At 36.1% G+C, this 21628-nt stretch overlaps 1 protein-coding gene across 1 annotated transcript in view; it reads left to right on the forward strand.

Annotated features, from left to right (window-relative positions):
- LOC136810653 (dnaJ homolog subfamily C member 13-like) overlaps positions 1–21284 on the forward strand; it is a gene marked incomplete at its 3' end in the record, with an annotated part of 50946 nt that extends 29662 nt beyond the window's left edge. Inside the window, 25 exon segments of the mRNA XM_067067227.1 lie at positions 1234–1470; positions 2184–2303; positions 2708–2820; positions 2924–3002; positions 3448–3586; positions 4185–4361; positions 9712–9911; positions 10665–10748; positions 11350–11613; positions 11764–11874; positions 12222–12338; positions 12738–12791; positions 14402–14531; positions 14707–14898; positions 15535–15609; positions 16068–16268; positions 16956–17037; positions 17389–17431; positions 17689–17784; positions 18206–18283; positions 18423–18494; positions 18931–19038; positions 19548–19688; positions 20199–20339; positions 20686–21284. Of these exon segments, the coding sequence (XP_066923328.1) occupies positions 1234–1470; positions 2184–2303; positions 2708–2820; positions 2924–3002; positions 3448–3586; positions 4185–4361; positions 9712–9911; positions 10665–10748; positions 11350–11613; positions 11764–11874; positions 12222–12338; positions 12738–12791; positions 14402–14531; positions 14707–14898; positions 15535–15609; positions 16068–16268; positions 16956–17037; positions 17389–17431; positions 17689–17784; positions 18206–18283; positions 18423–18494; positions 18931–19038; positions 19548–19688; positions 20199–20339; positions 20686–20889 (3258 nt within the window).
- Between the last annotated feature and the right edge of the window lie 344 nt (positions 21285–21628).

Genomic DNA, 21628 nt, shown 5'->3' on the forward strand with positions numbered 1-21628 from the left:
TCAATTTAAAGAAATGGATATCGATTTTTTTCTGCGTGTGTGAGAGATTTAATAACAAACTTTCTTAAAAGCTTTGCTTTTTATTAGAATTTGACCAGTTGATTAACGACATTGATTTAGATCAATCCAGCTGGGGAGTAACGTCAAACATCATAACGTATGATTTATCGTAAATACATGTAATTCATCTTTCTTGACATCAGCATCTCTCATCTGCTCCTCATACAAATCCCGTTCAATGAATAAATGTTAGTCGTGGATATAACCATTTTCTGTTGTTGACACCACAGAATGAGAATCCTAAAAATGTAAAAAAATGTACTCTTTAAAAAAAGCAATTTTGACAAGGTATATATTATTTAATTTTCTATACATTTGAGTGAAGGACAGTGAAGGTAGTAGGGTAGTAGTTCTTCGAAAGCACATTTGCTAAATTGTTTCCTGTACTATCAGTAATGTATAAGAGGGAAGATTTGTGAAAATCAAAAAAATTTAATGATTTTAGTTAGAGAGTCGAAGAAACCTCATCAGCCTGTCAGCATTCTCATTCCAACAACATACTTTTCCCTCTCTTTTCATAGAAAAAAGAAATAAATATTCAACTCCTACCTTTATATTTGGATGTGAATCTGTATTTAAAAGATTGCCAATAGATATTGTCGATATTTTGATGAAAAAGCTTGTAAAAGTCAAAAATTTCCACTTCACACTGTTATGTTTTTTTGCCCGACATTCATACAAATCACAACAACTGGGTTATCGAGACCTCGACTTTTTCTGATGCAATATCACGGGAACAGAACGTCATCATCCTATTTATTTGAAACAATGAAAACTACGCGCATATATGAGGAGCTCTCCGTCCAGTCGTTAGAAGTTCATGGTTATACTAAAATAACACTACTCTTTATATTTATATATTGACAAACTATAATCATCATCAACATAACATAGATCAGTGTTTTGTTAAGTTACGTAACTTCTGTCATCATGGTTCGATTTGCGTAAAAGATCGCCACTGCAGATTCGAACGTTTGCTTCCATAATGGCGGAACTAAGCTGAAAAACCTATATAGGTTGTCCGAGGAAAGGTGGAACTGACCTTTCAGAAATTTATGCCAACTGATCTAGGTCTAGGCTCTTTATCCAGAGTTAATTATCCATTGATTAGTTGATGAAAGGGCTACCTTACAAATCTGTATCGTTTAAAACTTGTATTATTTGCTTCACCAGAGTTTACCAAAGGAGATGCTGCTGCGAAGTATCTTAGGCCCTATCCTCCCCGAAGCCATGATTTGGTACCTTGAGAATTATGGTGTCGAGAAATTCGCTCAATTGTACCTTGGAGAATTCGAGACACCTGAAGCTATCTGGAGCACTGAGATGAGACGTGTTATGATTGAGAAAATTGCATCTCATATCTCCGATTTCTCGCCTCGTTTACAGAGCAACGTTCGAGCTCTGTATCAGGTAAGCGGTTATTTATCAATTCGTCAATTTGAAGTAAGGTTACTACTAATCCACTCTCACCAAAGCGTCTTGAAGTTCTTCTTTTCGACCACAGTTTCTGTTTACATAATTCACTTCGTAAACAGACAACATGCTTTGGTGTAACTTTGAAATTGTTAATAATTGGTGAATTAACATGCGTCAGTCCACTGAACATAGTACGGCCTTGATGTAGTACAGTATTCTTCCCTGATTTCTTGAACAGTAGCAATTACGGAAAGTATCCATGGTCCAAAATACCAGACTTCGGCAAATCAGGCATCCCTGGGCTGTATATTTCCAATTTTTATCGCGGGCCATTGAATGATTTTATTGACGGAACGGTATTCGATCCGAAAAATCTTTTGATTGGAGTTTTTCTCAAGGTGTTGACCCTTATGATAAGAATTCTCAATAGTCAGGTATACTACATCAAGAGTGCTAGATCTACTTTCCTTTGCACACTTGTGATGTAGCGCCGTTTGACGCGAGGCAAAGTTTTATAAACTGTAATCGCTTTAAGGATACCACTTCCAAAAAAATTCCGAACAAAGATTTTGGGCAAACCTTGGTCTAGGGTTTATAAAGGTCAGTGGTGAAAACGGAAAAGCAATATTTAGCTTGGCCTTCCAATGGGGACTGTGAAGTTGGATATCTATCAAAGGATTTTACTTCTTATCTTTATCTCACCATAGTATTGTCCGATCCCATCAGTGCAATACGTGCAATTGGAGAATGAGCTATTCTGCAACATCTATTATCTTCGACATCTCTGTGATGTGCAAAAGTATCCCGATTGGCCAATCAAAGAACCCGTAAGTATTTAGGACGCTGTTGGTATTTAGAAAGGGTTAATTTTGATGCATATCATGTATAGATTTGAATCGTTATTTTCGCCAAAGAGCCCGCCAGTTTTAAGTGCGCGGTAGATCAGATACACATAAATTTGAATTTGATATACCGCTCTGCCGATGGTATAGAGCACTTTCTTGAATCGCAACTCAGATTTGCAAATAAATTTGAATTTGCATTAATGGAGGTGGATGAGCCTTATTTCATCCAGTTTCCACTTTTCCGTATAGTAAGGAACTCAAACTTGGTGGTTCAAGTTTAAGACTGATTGCATTTTCTTAAATCGAATGTTGGTAAGAGACTTAACGAACTCAAAACATTTTCACAGAGTGCATTTTCTACATTGTTTTTGTTTTCCGTACATCAGGTCAAACTATTGAAAGACATTCTTGAAGCCTGGAAAATGGAGGTGGAAAAGAAACCACCAGAGTTGAAACTCGATGACGCCTTCGACATCCTGAAAATCCCTGAAGATAAAAGGTATAAAGAAATCGTTCATAACGAAATAAATCGCGACTTGCAGTTTGCCTCCAAGCTCAAAGATCTGGTATCTGAATCTATCACTTCTTTTTTTCTCTTGTAGAGGTGATGATGGTGTTGTAAGGAAAGCATATTTCCGATTGGCTCAAAAATACCATCCCGATAAAAACCCTGAAGGAAGGGTATGTATCTACCGTTGTCTTTTGGATAAATACTTTATACTCTCAAATGTGCTCAGGTTCTTAGCTCAACCAAAATTATACTAAGATTAAGATTTGGCCAACAAACACCTGTCCAAAATTTCTTTCACCTTTTCCGCCCTACACCGGCCCTTTATTGGCTTTATTTTTGGGCCCTTGGCGTTATAATTGGACGCCTAAAAATGGCCAAAAATGTATAATTCGATATCAGATTGGCGACCGCCCACGCTAAAAATGAAAAAAAGATGGAGATTATTGATTGTGAATTGTGATAGGCTGACACCACCAATTACAGACCTTCGCTAGAATTCAACATAGTATCAATGTATCTTGAAAACGGTCCTGGCCAAAACATGTTGGAGATTTCTAGCATCTAATGATATTTTTGTCTCGATCCTCGGTTCAATATATCATTGTATCTTTGTAGGAAATGTTCGAACAAGTGAACAAAGCTTACGAGTTTTTATGCAGCAAGAATGCGAAAAGTAAAGCGAACGGACCTGACCCGAAGAACATTGTTCTGGTCTTGCAAGCACAAAGTATCTTGTTCAAACGATACAAGGATGGTAAGTTCATTGTTTTGTTAAACATTTGGGATTATGTTCTAATTAGCCAATAATCCGTTGTTTAGCGGGAGCGGTTATTTAGATGATAGCTTATCGGTTAAATAAACGGTCATAAAACATTTTTGTGCATAGAAACGAAATGATATTTGTATTAAAAAAGACACGACCTTTAATATGCTGGCAAAAAATTACAATTTTCTAGTTTTAGGCTACTTATCCTGTATAATATCGTCTAAATAAGCGTTGATAGGCTAAACAACCGATGATAGGCTAAATTGAACATATTCCTAACTATTAGGAGGGCAATGAAATGTTTGGAGATCGCTGGACTGTAGATTCCTTGTATAGCCTGAGCGAAACCTTTTATCAGTAAAACCGTACAACGAGGCCATAAAACAGCCATGCCACGCGAGTAAAAAAAATTATCGAATGAACGAATTTAAAAAAAAAACTCGATATTGACCAATATCAAATTTTTTAAGAAGTTCAATTTCCCCTTCAATTGCTTTTAAAATGTTATTACCGGATGGGCGGGGATTGACTTTATCTGGAGGACTTTGTTTCTTTCTTTTAAAACTGTTTCGCACTTCCCTCTTAGTATTGCAACCTTACAAATATTCTGGCTATCCAATGTTGATTAAGACCATCCAAATCGAGACGAGCGATTCCGCATTATTCAACAAGGAAACACCATTGTTACCAGCTGCTTGTGAACTGGCTTACCACACGGTCAACTGTTCCGCCCTCAATGCTGAAGAGCTTCGACGCGAACAAGGTAGATTTTGTTTTGGTTTCTAGTTTTGAAAATAGATTTCCCTTTCTGTGAGGCCTTGATTAACTCCTTGGTTTAATATTTCATGTGTCGAACATTACACTATTTTATAAGAAAAGGTTTTTATCGACAATAAGTATTTTGATAAAAGTCTATTCCATTGTTCACCTTCTCTAAGCCATATTGGCTAGAATCCTCTTCTTGGATTTTCTGAAATCGATCCGAAAATGATAGATGAGGCATCGGAGTTTCCAAACTAACTGAAAACCTTGAAAGATATGATTTCGATAGTATATTTGTCTTTTTCTGACGCGGATTGGCTCGGCAGCTCGGGACTGAGTTTGAATCTAAAAACTACTTCATATACGGATTATTCATTTATCCTATCGATTATTAGATCAATTTGAGTTTCTAGAAACCTTTCAGGACCCGGTACACGGACAAATGAGCTTGAAAACCTGTTACAATTTGGTCCGAAAAAATTATTTTGACAGCCTGTTTAGCACTATTACCTATCTTTTTATTTTGAATTTTCTTCGCTGGAAGTCAGTTGATAGTTTAGGTATAAACTTATTTCTTTTTTATGATTTTTGTTGGTTTATATCTAAACTAGTCTGTTGAGACCTTTAAGTTCAAAAGGCTCGAAATTTTAGGCCAATGACAATGGACAAGAAATCATTTTACTTTTTTGAATATTTTATTCAGTATACAGAATAGACGAGCGTCTAAACATTACGTAATAACGTTAGCGGGGACCGAAATGTCTGCTTTTAGTTGAAGGGAAAACTTTGTTTTTCCGATGGAGCAAGACAGAAAGAACCAGTTCTCTCAAAAGCAAAATAATTTTGCAATGGATCTTGTCTTTTGAATTTTAAACCATGAATTGAATGACTTTACTCCCGTTGGAGGAATATTCGGGAGTGGATTGATCAAAAGAATTTCAATTTCGAACTAAATCAGAATCGAAAACAAATTTTTGTCCTCGATTTTTCTCTCGTTCAAAAATAAAAACGTTGAACCTTTCCACTCTCAAATATATTTCCAACGAACGAAATATCATTAGATTTGGCTTATTAAACAAAAAGCTATAGCCATTGGTATAAACCTCCTGCTTTTGAAAGGTTCGTTGAATTTTGAATGCAAATTTTATTACGCACTGTCTAAACCTTCCCTATTTATCCATTTTTAGCTGTATATACAAAGAAAAAAATCCGGTATATGAGAAAAAATTACTAAAAAACGAAAAAACCGAAAAAAACAATGGAACAGTGGAGAAAAAAAACTAAAAAAGTCAATAAAAAGAAATTATGCATAAAGCAGTATTTTTGGTTTTCCTCGGAAGGCATTTCGTCGTCTTTTGGAGGTTTTTGTTGAGCTGTTGGGTGGTCGATTTGATGGTTCTTGTGAAACGAGTGGCTCTGGTTGTTGTTCTGGTTGAGGTTGTGCTACTTGTAGCACGTTAAGCTGTTGTACGATTTGTTGTTGTGGAAACGGGGGGTTGGGAAAGAGTTGGTAACGGTGGATTGGTTGGTCAGCTGGTAGTCCAAGAAGGTTGTTTTCGTGATTGTGGTTCTCGTAGTGTTGGTGGTTTTGGTTTTGTAGTTGTTGAATTAATACTCCTTCGTATCCATCATTTTGCTGTTGGAGGTGTTGAAATTCTTCTTCTCCAAAAGCTCGGTTGTTTTGCCGCGAAGCAGTCTCGCGACGGAAGTAGCGCAAGTGAGATGCTTCACGATCTGTCAATTTCGGTCGGGTGTATCGGTTCGGTCCAATCACAGGTTCGAAACCGGAATACCCTGCACCGTAATACGGAACGTTTGTTCCAAATATCAAACGATTTGATAAAGGCTTCATCTTTTTATAATTAATAACAATTACTACTTTCTAACACCACAATATTCGCTTGTTTATTGTTAGAAAGCTGAACGTTAAGTCAAAGTTCAAAATTGAAAAATTTCTATTTGTAGCATTTTCAAAAACGTATTTGACGTCAGAGACATTTTGAATAAAGTGACGTCGGTAATTTGAAATGAATAACGTTTCAGAAGCCTTCAAATCACCTTTGAAATCAGGAAAAAGATTTATACCATCTTTATATCTTCAACATTAGCGAAAAAACATCGATGTCAAAAGTTGTATTTTTTCCAATGTAATCTGTGTCATTGGAATCAGATGTCCAAAATCATTGCCTCGTGAACACATAGCCTCTCAAGTGCATGAAAAAAAAACAAAAAAACAACCAACAATGACCTAAGAGTTCAAGCCTAAAATTTTCGTCACTTAGTCGTAATTTTGGACCTACCCCGGTGGGGTGGAGGTCCTATAAATTCACCTCTGTCCGTCCGTCCGTTCGTTACCAGCTTTTCTCGAGATTGAATCATAGGAATCATCTGATTTTTGGTACAAAAGTGCAAAATGGTGGTGGCCAAAATGTGACGGAGCCCGATTTTCGAAAAAAAAATTTTTTGGGCCAATTTGGGCCAAAAAACGGCTAAAAAACGGGTTTTTTGGACTTTGTGAAAAATTGGATCATTAATTTTTTCTGATTTTTTGCATGAAAGTAGGGTACCATCATAGGTAAAAGATGGCTTAAGCAGATTTTTGCAAAAAAATTTATTTGGCTTAAAAAACGCATGTTTATCTATAAGAATCACTATTAATAAGCATACATCAATGTTCTTAGTCAAATTACTCAATTTCTTTTATGAGATATATATTTTTTTTTTGCTCATGAGGGCTTACTTTTAAAGAATATGTGTGTTAGCCATGAAATTTTGGTTGCTTTGCGTGTTTTTATAGAAAAACTGGCCAAATTCGATATTTTTTTATAAGCACATTATCAATTACTTAGGTACGTTAGCTTTTCTCGAGATTGGCTCTTTCATTCTTTATGATTTTTTGCACAAAGATGCATAACTATAAACCCTCGAATGTGACGGAGCCCGATTTTCGAAAAAAAAACTTTTTGGGCCAATTTGGGCCAAAAAACGGCTAAAAAACGAGTTTTTTGGACTTTGTGAAAAATTGGATCATTAATTTTTTCTGATTTTTTACATGAAAGTAGGGTACCATCATAGGTAAAAGATGGCTTAAGGACATGTTTTTTTTTGACTGTACCAAAATGCCGATTTTCAACCAAACCGGTTCAAATCGGCACTAATAGAGACAGCTGAACCCTTTCTTATCGCTATTCAAAAATAAAAAAATAGATTAGTAGCTCTGTCCGATACTTTTTGTCCGATCTTAATAGCTTTTATGGAACTTAAGATATTGCTTGTTGAATCCGGAGTATTTCAGGATGCAAAAAATCATAGTCTATTTCGGATTTATAAAGTCGGCTCTATATTTGGCCTTTGTCGTGTCCAATTTATATACGAAACTTATATCAGGGTGTAGCTAAAGGATTGAATTTTCACATCGACCTCTTTTTTTTGGAAAAAACCGGAGGAAAATGGGATCAAATTGATCATTTTTGAAATCTAGGTGCTAATTCTAATCGTATATATTTTCCTGACAAGTCTATCTATCGGGGAGGTGATTTGAGATTTTTGTTTAGTTGATAAGAAAGGAACAAACTAAAGAAAACAGGAATTGTTAAAATAAGTGAAAAATGATTAAAAAAGTCGTGATGATTGTTTTGATCATAACTCACTCCGGCCTTTAAAAAAATTACTCCTCAGCCTATTTTATGATTTTAGGCTACCTCAGGCATGCATAGAAACCTCCTCAGGACCGAATAATGAGTCATGGAGTGAGATATGATCCAAAACACTCCATGATTAATTAATCCTGAAATACTCCGAATTTTGAAATTTCAAATAGCTCATTTTAAAGCCCTTCCCAAATCTCAATACATATCAAAATTTTGGGAAAATTCATCATGCGAATGACGAAATAATTAAAATAAAGTGATTTTCACGATTTTCGAAAACCTGATTTTGGTACAGTCAAAAAAAAACATGTCCTTAAGCAGATTTTTGCAAAAAAATTTATTTGGCTTAAAAAACGCATGTTTATCTATAAGAATCACTATTAATAAGCATACATCAATGTTCTTAGTCAAATTACTCAATTTTTTTTATGAGATATATGTTTTTTTTGCTCATGAGGGCTTACTTTTAAAGAATATGTGTGTTAGCCATGAAATTTGGGTTGCTTTGCGTGTTTTTATAGGAAAACTGGCCAAATTCGATATTTTTTTATAAGCACATTATCAATTACTTAGGTACGTTAGCTTTTCTCGAGATTGGCTCTTTCATTCTTTATGTTTTTTTGCACAAAGATGCATAACTATAAACCCTCGAATGTGACGGAGCCCAATTTTTGAAAAAATAATGTTTTAGGGCAAATTTGGGCCAAAAAACGGCTAAATAACGGGGTTTTTGGACTTTGTCAAAAATTGGATCATTGATTTTTTCTGATTTTTTGCATGAAAGTAGGGTACCATCATAGGTAAAAGGTGGCCCAGGGAGATTTTTGCAAAAAAGATTTTTTGGCTCAAAAAACGCATGTTTATCTATAAGAATCACTATTAATAAGCATATATTAATGTTCTTAGTCAAATTACTCAATTTTTATGAGATATATGTTTTTTTTTCTCATGCATGAGGGCTTACTTTTGAAGCAATTATGTGTTTAGACATAAAATTTTGGTTGCTTGGCGTGTTTTTATAGAAAAACTGACCAAATTCAATATTTTCTTATAAGCACATTATCAATTACATAGGTATTAGCTTTTCTCGAGATAGGCTCTTTGATTCTTTATGATTTTTTGCACAAAAATGCATAACTATAAACCCTCGAATGTGACGGAGCTCGATTTTCGAAAAAAAAATGTTTTTAGGCAAATATGGGCCAAAAAACGGCTAAAAAAGGTTTTTTTGGACTTTGTGAAATATTGGATCGTTGTTTTTTTTCTGATTTTTTGCATGAAAGTAGGTAAAAGATGTGTCAAGCAGATTTTTGTAAAAAAAGAACCTTTCAGCTCAAAAAACGCATCTTTATCTATAAGAATCACCATTAATAAGCATACATCAATGTTCTTAGCCAAATTACTCAATTTTTTGATGAGATAGATGTTTTTTGCTAACGAAGTCTTGAATATGAAAGAATATTTCAAGAGCATGAAATTTTGGTTTCTAAACGTTTTTTTTATAAGAAACAAACGACTAATTTTAATAAATCGTCACTATTTGTGATGATTGTTTAACGTTCATATGCTCACGTAGATATCAATTATATATGTGTTAAATGCATAACCAGGTAGGTCCATAAAAGTATCACTTGTTAAGGTGTAAAATTATCGGGAATCAAATAGTAGAATTCGATTTTCTCTACAACGCTACCATTTTAGGTATCGAGCACTTACAAGAAGCTTTGGAACGTTGCATCCTCGTCCTCAGTGAAGACAGCAAGATGGAGGATGTGCCTGTCCAAATTACGTCACACATTTCAAGATGTTACTCAGTGGCCGCTCAATTTGAAGGCTGTCGTGAAAAGATCACAGAAATGCCTGAAATTGTTAACCGGCTGTGTGGTATACTGCGCTTCAAGGTATCTATCAAGTGGAATCTTCTGTTTCTTAATCTTTACATTTCACAAGTTTATAGCTTACTCCCGGGGGGGGGGCAGTGGGTTTTTAGCAACTGACGGTATGTGCGGCAAAAAAAATGGCTTTTAGAATCGCACCCTTACAGTGCAGAAAAAAATCGGTGAAATTTCCACCATTATTACAGTGCATTTCTGATATTTCGAAAAACTTACCCTTAACCGCCCCACATACCCGTCAGTCAATTTGCCTGACTGCCCCCCCCCCCGGGCTTACTTTATCCTATGGCAACTTGTATTTGACCCTTTTTTCGACCATTTCTCACTTTCTCAGTGAATGATCAGATTCTTCATGAAATCTCTCTCATTTATTCTCTTTCATTAAATGCTTTCTCAACGCATTTCATTGGCCCCTAGGTCAAAGATCCAGTGGGTTGGTTTTAGAGTGCAATTTCTTTCCATTGAATTTCGAATAGAGATGAAATCAAACTCAATTACTCGTGTGAGCTGAAACTTTAGGGATTTTCCCAATTTGACCAAATTTTGACCAAATTTGCTATGGGGTGGGGAACCCAGCAGTAATGGTAATTCCTCGGTCGGGTCTGTTCGCCTTTAAAATGAGTGTTCATATTCTCGATTTTCGACGGACATCCCTTACGGAAGTCCACTGAATCATTGAAAGGGAAACCTTGTGGTCTATGTACGTCCAAATTCAATGTATATTGTGGCTTTCTAATGCTTATTCTTTTCCATTTACAGAAATTGAATGCGTTGTGTTGTTTGGTCGTTCAATGTCTTTCCAATTTTGCTGTCGACTTTTGGCTACAAACACATTCTTTACAAGTGAGTTGGATTTTTTTACTGTACGTGTGTTTTACACAAAGTGCTGCGATAAAGGATAAGGAACTGTCATATCTAGGTTTCGGCGCTTTCTTCAACGGGTTACATGTTTCAATGAAGTCTTAACAAAAAGAAAAAAGAAATTATTGCTTATGTTTTTCAATGTATTTTTGAAATCAAAATGAAATTCTGACTCAATTGTTATACAATTTTTCGATTTCTGAAAATGGCTTGGAAAGTCAGCTCAGGAAGTCTGATAACAGATTTACTAGCTCAAGGTTGAGTTTCGTACAATTTTTCTTCAATTGCTTTATCTCGTGATCCTGTTCATTGAAACTCTTTGATGCGAAATGAATCCACTTATTTCCCATCTAAAACAAATTAACTGTGTGGTTTTCACACGAACGTCAGATTTAAAGTAAAACCCATCACCAGATTTCGAAAAATATGCCGCTTAAAAAAAAGGAAGGGCTAGATTCAATTAGTCATTCTAAATGCGGCGCAAATCTAAAGGCTCACATTTTTACGCTTGTGAAAGGTTGAAGATTACTCAATGATCCTGCTATAGACCCTGTTGTAATTTCTTTCATTTTCAATTTTCCAGTGTGGCGCTTTATGGAGTTTACTTCAATTCATGTTCAACTATGATTACACGCTGGTCGAGTCAGGTGTAGAAGTGTCTTCTGACTCCAACCAACAAGAAGTCAATAACAACCTCGCTCGAAACAGCATCAAAGCTCTGGCTCGCATGGGCGGATATCTTGATGGCGATGATAAAACGCCCGATAACCCTGCTGTACAGAAATCCTTAAACGCGCTGTTAACGCCCTTTGTGGCTCGCAAACTGGCAAAAGAACCAGCAGACGATGTAGGTTCACTTTTCCCATAACAAGTTATTTTTGGAAGGATTGTCTTTTTTCTCTTGGGCGTTGACTAGTTGTCAATAATTTCGTGTTCATGCTTTAGATCAAACTTTCCCCTACTTCAGTGAAGCATGAAATTTTCTTTTTCTTTCTAGATATTGAAACTTTTGAATTCAAACATTCAAAACCCTTACTTGATATGGGACAATGGCACTCGTGCAGAACTGACAGATTTCCTTGAACAAAATGAAGAAGCCACGAAATCTGTAAGTTTTCTTGCATTACATTGAACAGTGTATTAATGATCTCTTCAGTCCTCTACCATGATCATTCAATTTAACCTCACTATCTCCCTAACTTAGTCTTTCTTAATTGAATGGCCTCAATATTCCTCTACAAAGCTGCTCAAAATTCACCAACGGATTTTTGCTCCATATACTTACTACCTTATGGGGAAACTTAGTAGATGCCATCAGCCTTCTCTATCTTGAAGTAGAAAGCTTTTTGTACATTATTTCCATAGGAATTTTCATTTCCATCATCCCACAGTTTGTTCATTTTGTTTGTTCTACCATTAATTAGATTTATCCCTTGGTGGTTATTTGTGTTATAGGGTAAAATCGACGAGGCTTTTGGAGCAGAATTCACTTTCGACATTCACGTTCAAGAACTTATAGTGGGCGAAATTTTCGTTCGAATCTACAATGAACAACCAACCTTCCCGCTAGAGGTAGGGCCAAATTTGTACGATTAAGCGATTAAGTTGATACATACTTTTTTTCAATGAAACAGAATTTGTCTAAGTCTAAAGTACCTTAAATCAAAAAAGTTACTGCAGAAGGCTATTTTGAGCATCATTCTAGATTTAGAACGCCATGGCCGCATTGCTGTTATCAAATTACTTATAAAAGTTTTTATACAAACGTTGGATTGGAAGTTACCGCCAGAATTCGAAAAGTGTATAGCGAAAACAAAGAGAGTGCTAAATTCGATTCTTCATCCTGAATGTTATCTTAAGGCGTCACTTCTTCTTGCTTGGGAAATCAAAATTCACCAACTCGAACGCAGTTGACATTGTACTTCTTTTCCATGATCTATAACTGGATGATGATCTTTCCTATACTTTTAGGATCCAAATAAATTTGGCGAGAATCTCATCGATTACCTTGGATCACAAGCACAGGTTTGTGTTGAAGTGTATTAGAAGTACACGTTCTTTTATATGATGATATGAGCCCTCCCCACTGGGGAATGGGTCCTACTCCTTGCGATGTAGGAACTTCTCCTCTTTCGATTTGGAACGCTTAGCTCTGCCCAGACACCGCTGGTTCTGTGCACGCGAGACGCAGATACCATGATGCATAGTGATGACACTCGAACCACGCGGGAGAGCATATTGCTTGTCGCAGGCGCGGAACGGGATAAATGACACCACACACCACAATGCTAGGCATATCACCCACACTCTTGTATCAGAGTAGTGGTACCCAATTCCTCTCACATGGTATGGGTTGACCCGGGCGAACGTGTGTTCATTTGCCAAGTGAACCGTAGTACTACAGTGGGAATCGAACTCCGGTCTCCCATACGGGAGTCGAGAGCGATGACCACCACACCACTACGCCACATTATTTTATAAGAACAAACTATATACGAACATTTTAAAGGCTTTGTAGACTCTAAAACACCCTGATTTCTTAGGAAAGTGAACAAAAATACTCAGAAAGTGGTATAAATAAGAACATGTTAGGAAGATTTTTAGGCTTAAAACTCAAAGTTAAGAACATCCTAAGGCTTCAAAAATTTTCGATGCTCTTATAAAAAAACGTGTCTTGATTATGAAAAAAACATCTTCAAAACGGCATCTTTATGCGTTTATTGTACTTCGGACTCCTTTTCTGTATAAATATGGAGGCCAGGGAATTTCCCAATTCACAGAGAAAATGTTTCCACAAGTGAAAAATACCCTTCTTCGCATATCTAGAAACTAGATTTAATACAGATTTCAGTAATTCTTAAATATACCTTTTCCTATTTGTCATATAGTTTTTGGACGGGTTCCTACCAATGGAATCCTTGTTATATTTAAATGAATCGAAGTACGTTGAAATATCCTTTGAAAGCATGTTTACTAGAATAATGGAAGTAGAGTGAATAACTCCAGTATCGGCTTCATCACGGAAATAGATACGGAAGCTAAACCCTCCTTTAAACATTTTCATGGACGCCTTCAATATTCTCTTTTCAGCAAAGCATGCTCTTTCCCTACCTTTCAATGTCTGTTTTTTACGTCTCTGAATATTTAAATTTCATCTCCTTAGATATTTATATGTTCCTCTTCTTAGTTTGAGCTACAACTGTAATCGATGTCTGAACACAATTGGGTTTTCCAGAAATAGTCCGTGCCCCCCTGTTGAGGATATCGGATATCCAGGGGGTTAACGATTTTTGTTCAAAAGTGGATATCCAGTGGGTTAAATATCTACAAGGGAGCGGATATTCAAAAGGTAATGTGTCTTTTTAAGTAGAAAATACGATGTCCAAGGGGTAAGCATCTTTATAAGAGAGGATATCCAGGGGGTTGAGCATATTTTTAAGAGTTGATATCCAGGGGGTCTTTACTAATAAAGTAGGATATCCATCGATACTTCGAAAAATCAATATCCTCAACAGTGGGGGTAAAAGACTTTTCTGGAAAAGCTCATCGTCGACAATCGTTGTAAATTCGATTGTAGAGTATTTCCAAGAAACTTGAATTTGTAATTCGACCATTTTTGTTTCCATAACGTTTAGTACCTTCATTCATTGATGGCTTTGACAGCTTCTGACATTGACACTAGCAAAACAAGTCAACACACGGCACGTTTAGATAAAATCGGAATGGCTCTTGAAGCACTACGTAATGTTATCAAAGCAAATCCAGGTACAATATTACTTTTACTTTACAAAGAGTAAGAAGATACAGTTTGAAAGCTCTTTTGATCGTATCAGATTGTTTTTTCAAATATTGGAGCGCTTCTTCTTTCTTACTGTTCGATTGATTTTTTCTTGAAACTTTTTGCATGTTTTTGTTGAAATAATTTCAAAATATTTTTCAGGTGTCGAAGTGCGTTGTATCGGTCATTTTAAACTTTTATTCTCCCTGTTACGATTGACCGGTGCCGAGAAATTACAAAAGTTGGCATTGGAAGTGATTTCCACTGTCACAGGGAATGGAAAGTGTGTTCAAAGTATTGCTGATGCTGATGTCTTGGCTTATCTTCTGCTGACACTCAATACGCTGCCATCTTGTGAGTTTTGTTTGACTACTTTAAGGGTAGAAAGTTTTGCGGGCAGAAAGTTTCGCGAAATCAAAAAGTCGCAATATTTAGCGAATTTAAGTTTCGCGAATTATGGTTTTAGCCGAAGTTTCACAGATAGAACTTTCGCGAATTCATATAAAACCTTTTTTGGTAACAAAAACTCATAAAACACGCAAAAATTTAGCAAACAGTGCAAAACTGAGCAGGAAAGTTTATTTTCACGAAAAAAATGTTCGCGTTTTTCAGGTTTAATTTCTTACCTGGCAGAAACTTTCGCGAAAAAGGATCAAAAAAGTTTCTGCCCGCAAAAGTTTCTGCCCTTAAAGTAGATAATTGTCCAGGTTCAACAGTCCCTCTCCATGAAATCTTTAAAATAACATCGTGAACAAAGAAAACCCGTCCCAGAAGATACAGATTTTAGACGATCTTATGTGAAAAAACAAAAAATTATCCTTATGGTACATTGAAAAAATTCTTTTGCTCAATTATAAGACCAAATTGTCGACCATGTTGACCGTTTCGGTACACTTTGGGAAGCTTGAAAAGATTAACCTTTAAGGACCGAAACTACGATAGACCACTTGATATCTTTCCAACGATATTGAATCATTGTCTTTCTTACAGCTCGTCTCTTGGTACTGGACACTTTATACGCGTTGATGTCCAACACCAAAGTCGTCAAAGAAGCAATGGCCAAAGGTGAGTTAAGCTTTCACATCACCACCATTATTGTTGTACAGCGCCCCACATTGCGCAACTTTCACAATTATGGGTTTTGCCATTGGTAGATGCTTTGAGTTTCAAAGACAGTGAGCCCCTTAGCGGTCTCAGGACGTTTGTGTAATTGGTGCTCTTTCCCAAAACGTTTACTTAGTTAAAGATCTCTAAGTATAAATATTCTCATTCATCAATTTAAAAGTTCCTTTGGTATCCATAGTCCTTAGCACGGAGACACTTCAATTTATCTTCCCGTAACACATCATTGGATCGATTGAAATAGCAGCTTTTTTAAGTATAAGAAAAATAACTTTCCCTGTTTTCATGGTTGTGCAAGTTCAAGTCTTTTGTCAAATTTGCTTTGTATAAAAAAGAATGTCCAATTCTATTGCTTTCGATCAAATGTAGACGCTGGTCCAAATTATTCGCTTTTTTTTCAGGAGCCTTGATTTACCTTTTGGACTTATTCTGCAATTCAACCAACTCACCAGTCCGTTCACGCACTGCTGAACTTTTCTCCAAGATGATGTCCGATAAATTGGTGGGACCTAAAGTCCGGATTACACTGTCCAAATTTTTACCGGTCATCTTCATGGAGGCTATGCGGGATTCTCCCGAGGCTTCCGTGCAAATGTTTGAAGGTAGGAAATGAAAATTCGATTAAAAGGTTTCGCCCTCCTGTTTCTTGTCATCGTGGACGTTTCAAATCAAAGGCAAGAAATGAAGAATTATTGTCTTTTCGTGGTCTTCTCTTGGTATTTTCACAAGATGTGTACTTTTGAAAGTGTAAACCTGCATCAACTCCAGTCACTGCCTATGAGCCTGAACCTTTCATGTCAAAAAAGTCCCAAAAACCCTGAAAACACTTTTGCCTGGAACACTCTTTCTGAACCTTTCATGACTTTTTTGGTTGTTTTTAGCAAAAATCATTTCCGAGAAACACCCTACCTCTCGAGGTGGTGTGTTTTCAGCATTTCTTGTGTTTCTGGAATTTCCGTAAATCAATCTCAATTTTCTCCACAAAATCCAAGTCAAAATGCATTACCTGAAACAACGGCAAGTTTCTGAACCATTCAATCATTTCTCTGGTGTTCAAGGTGTTTTTCAAGACGATTTTGAAGCTCTTGCAGTACCCATGTCTGAAAAATCGGGAGAGAAAATCGCAAATGCATGTTTCAGGCTCTATATCGATCTGATTTCAAAGGACTTATTGGATGAGAAAATGAAAATGCATGAGGTTGAAAATTTTAAGCAAATAAATGTGCTAATTTAACTGTTAGGATGGGAATACAAAAGGTTTTTTTGTAACTGAATCTTTTTTTTTTCAGCAAACCATGAGAATCCGGAGTTGATATGGAATGACGATGCTCGTGAAAAAGTCTCTCAAACTTCACAAAAATTCAAAGACGCGTAAGTAGCCCAAATATTGCCAGGCTCAACAAAATACAACATCGAGTTTAAACTTCCGTGTTTTTCTGCAACGGAGACAGTTAACTTCTGATTTGTTTAGATCCTGATTAACTGAGGACGACGGTAAATTAGCACTTACACAGTCGCGTCCTCGATGTTTAAGATCAAAATTGCGGGGTGTTCCAAATCCCTTCAGTCACCCCGCCATCCTCGAAATTGCAGACAGCACACACACTTGGGAAATTCTAGAAAATAAACATGCCAATTATTTTCAAATTTCTTTGAGAATGACATGTGATGGTTAATGTAAGTCGTATGATATTAATTCATTCTTTTCTGTCTTCCTTACAGACATTATCAAATCCAGAAAGATGATCCATACGCTACTTGGAGGGTAAGTTCCTGTTTCCCTTGTCCGCTTCCTGAATTGAGGCAAGCTGGCCACCAGTCATCCTTTGCCTGGAGAACTCAAGATGTCATTGAAGAACAACCATTCGTTACCAATCCAGAGAGTTCACCGATGATGATCCTTTCGATATTCCCAACACGAATTTCGTGACTCCTAGTTCATTATTCGTTTATTCTTCTCATTCACTCGTTCGTCACTTCGTTTCTTCATTCGTTAATTTTTCATTCATTCATTCATTCTAGCTTCCAGACACGTTCATGATCACATTGGATGACGTTTCAGAGGAATTTGTGGTTGGAGGTGTTTTCTTACGCCTCTTCATCTCACAACCGAACTGGGTATGTATTCTCTGGTTTCTTATTCGTTAGTGATACAGTTAACTCTCTCTCTAATTCGATCTTCAAATGACCAGTAATTTTCTTCGAATTATAGAAAGATTCGAATTACAGAAAGTATTTTATACTACTTTCCAACTGAGGGGACCAACATTTTAGTTCGAATTACAGAAACATTCGAATCGTGGAGGTTCGAATTGAAGAGAGTTGACCTTTCAAATATTTCTTCTAAGGGTCTTAAGGAACTCTCACATTTTTCATCGCCTTTTTCTTATAGTTTCACACTTCTTTAACTTTAGTAGGTTCAAATTTCTCAATTTCTAGAAGCTTGCACGTCTTTTTGGACCGTCTTCCCCCAGAATCATCAGAATTTTTTAATAGTATATGTGTAATTAATAACTAAGATTCGATTTCATTAATTCAGGTCCTTCGAAAACCTAAAGAATTCATGGTGTCGTTGATGGATAAATTCATTGCACTAACCACGAAGCCAAGTCAAAGTGTAAATTGAAACTTCGTCTAATTATTTTTCCTTTTTTACTGCTTTTTCATCGTGCTTAAAAAGCCTATTGGAGAAATGAAGCTTTTTACACGAGAACTTTTGCTCACTTTATCTTGACAGTCAGTTCTGTTGTTTTTAGACGGACATGTTGGAGACGTGTACACAAGCAATCGTCTCATTGTTTAGCGCACAACCTCCACTAGCTGATCAGGTTAGTTACTTCTAAATACTGAAATTCTCCACAACTTTGAAAATAGAGTCTGCTAATTTAGGCTTTCCCGATTCTATTCAAAGAAATGATATTTAAAAACCCTTTTAATCTGTACTTCGAAATCCCCATTTTGAGGTTATTTTGCAGCCCTTTTTTGATTCGGACGCTCTTGTAGATTATTTTTCAGACCCTTGGTTCTAAGTTTGTAACCATTGACTTTAAAGATATTCTTTTTATGATAAAGAGAGAAGGCTGACAAAGACAACGAAGATGAATAACTTTCTCAACATTTTTTAGGTTGTGTTTTAGGTTCTTCTTCTTTTGTTTAAAATGCAGTGTAAGCAAATGCTAGGAGAGACGTTGAATTATGATCTTTAATTCGGACGTTCTTGTAACTCAATTTTCGGACACCCTTGGTTTCATTTCTTTCCCATAGATACCATCTCTCGGTCATATTCCACAAATCTTCCAAGTGATGGGTTCTTCGAACGACGCGGTACCCAAAGCTGCTTTACAAGTCGTCCACGTCCTATCCAGTAATGAGGTCAGTGCATGTTTGACATCTTCTTTATCACTATGTAACGAAAAGAAGAAGTAGTGCTATTGTTTGTGTCTTCCGGGGCGAGGACATTGATAATTGCGCTCATAAGTCACCAGTGTTTCCTGTACAGTACAGAACTGAACTAATCAGCCTCCATCTCACATAATGTTACTTAATGTTTTAATGGACGAATATTTTAAGCAACTGATGATGAACTTGATTTGGATAATCTTTTTTGAAGTATTAAAAATCTAAATTAAGCATATAATTTCAATTTAATTCTCGAATTTGAGCCTCAATGTTTCATACCTAAAAAGCATTTTACCCTTGCTTTAAACTTTTGACTTTTTTTCTCCATAACTCGAAATTTTGAGTTGTGGAGTAAGGTTTATGGCATTGTTAACTGAAGGGACCAGCAAATTTATTTGAGTTAAGGAGACGTTCGAGTAATGGAGGTTCGAGTAATGGAGGTTCGAGTTAAAGAGACTCTACTGTATTTCAATTCTTTACAGCTTTGTGTACGGACGATGGCACAAACGGACAGTATTCGACTTTTGATAGTTGCAATGCGAGCACGCCAAGATGCGATGAGTTTGGCTGCTGAAACATTAAATCGAATGTTCGAACGAAACTTCACTGAACTCGTACAGCAGGTGATGAATATTCCATTTAACTAAATACCTCAAAAGTTGGCTTTGTCTTTTTTTCCAGTCTCATGGTAATCTTATCCAGCCATTGAGCCTGGAAAATGACAAACTATAGTTTCGGGACAAGCTGGAGTTTTTACAAGCTCTTATTTGATTTGGTTGGTCGTTAACCAGTAATAAAACATTTTTGTTACTTTTTCTAAAGAACGCGTCATCTCTATCACTTCAAATGACCAATTAGTGAAGTATCTCCGGCTCATCCCATAGTTTCGGCTTATTTATATTCTGTCAAAGCCTGAATACTGCCCTCAAAAGAGAGCTAGCTGTAAGAGGATAATCCGAAAGATCTCATAAGCATAATCTTACTTAGATTAATGATGAGAGAGTTTGATGTTCAGAAATTTTACCGTGTTTATATTTGGTGTACGCAACTTTCAGGGGAATAAATCCTTATAATCTCGCTTTTCTTTTCATTAAATTCATTCATCCTCTATCCATTCGTTACGTTACATACAGGCTTTACGAGTGGATTTGGTGAAGTTCTTATTGGTGGTTTTGGACAGTCCACTGCAAAACGTGAAGAATGCATCAGGAGCTAAAGCACAAATTGTCAAAGCATTGAAATCCATGATGCGTGATTTATCATACGGTGAACAGGTATATTGATGATGCTTTATTTTTTACAAAATGGTAGCCTAACTATGAAACAATAGATGTATGAAATTCCTGGTTTCCAAATTTCCTTTGACTAGAGCCATCACCGGAGCATCAAAAAAAACTTTCTAAAAATTTTGAAAAGTTTTGAACCGGTAAATTTATGTTACTGTCAAAGCCGGATCCTTGCCCTCAAAAGTGAGCGGTAGAGATCCTAATCATAATTTTGTATTCAAGAACTGTAAAGTTCGAGCTCCAAGGAAACCCATATTTAAAGCCTCTTTTCGCCGTATGAAGACATTTATCACAAAATTTTTAATTAAACATCAAAATTTTATTGTCAATTCAGGTGAACCAAATTTTGGAAGCTTCGCCGGTCTGGTCTTCGTTCCGTGACCAAAAACACGACCTCTTCTTATCTGATAACAATATTGCTGGTTATCTGACCGGACCTGTCCAAACAGCGGGCTACCTTACCGCCGGTCCCTCTTCATCACCTGCTGCAATGTCAAAACCTCCACCAATTGATAAAAATGATGATTTTTTAAGTTAATGAATTTTAAGTAAGTATAAGATTGTTATTAATATTATCAAATTAGAACCGAAATGGTCAACGTCCCTGATCTAAACCTTTTATCAATCTTGACAGATGAAAAGATGTTGCTAACGAATGCTTATAAGTTTGATTTGTTGAAATACTTTCGATATTTTCTCATGATAGATTCGAAATCTTAAAAGGCTTGCTCGGGATTTTGATCTTTATGTTCTCAAAACATTTTTTTACCGATTTAGATTTTTTTTTCCGTTTTTTTCCTCGATTTTAAGAAATTTATTTTTGTAGTAGTTATAAAATGATGATCTGATGATATTAATGACCCTGTTATTTTACCGAACACAAATTCGACAGAAAGCTCTTATACATTCATTCATGATTAAAGTATTTAGGCTGTACCGAACTATTCCCCTACATAGAAAAGACTAAACACAAGGCTGAAAAAGGCCTAAGAACAAATTAAGAACAATCCTAAGCCCTGGATTTCCGAAATTACTAAGAAAGTACTGATTTTAGTTTACACCCATTTTAAGTTTTTAAGAAAAGAAACTTAACGTTTAAGCCTGAAAATTTCTAAAAATTGGAGTTTAGATTAGAGTCTAGCGTCAGCCAAAATTTACTGGTTCTTAAAAAAAACGTGTATAAGAAAATTTGAAAAACAGTTTGATACAGTTCAGTAACAAACACCCTTGATTCATTTTAATTAATAACATTATATCGGGAGGTAATATGATAATAT

This window comes from Clytia hemisphaerica, unplaced genomic scaffold (assembly GCF_902728285.1).
Source record: "Clytia hemisphaerica strain Z4C2 unplaced genomic scaffold, Clytia hemisphaerica genome assembly, whole genome shotgun sequence".
Taxonomy (NCBI): Eukaryota; Metazoa; Cnidaria; class Hydrozoa; order Leptothecata; family Clytiidae; genus Clytia; species Clytia hemisphaerica.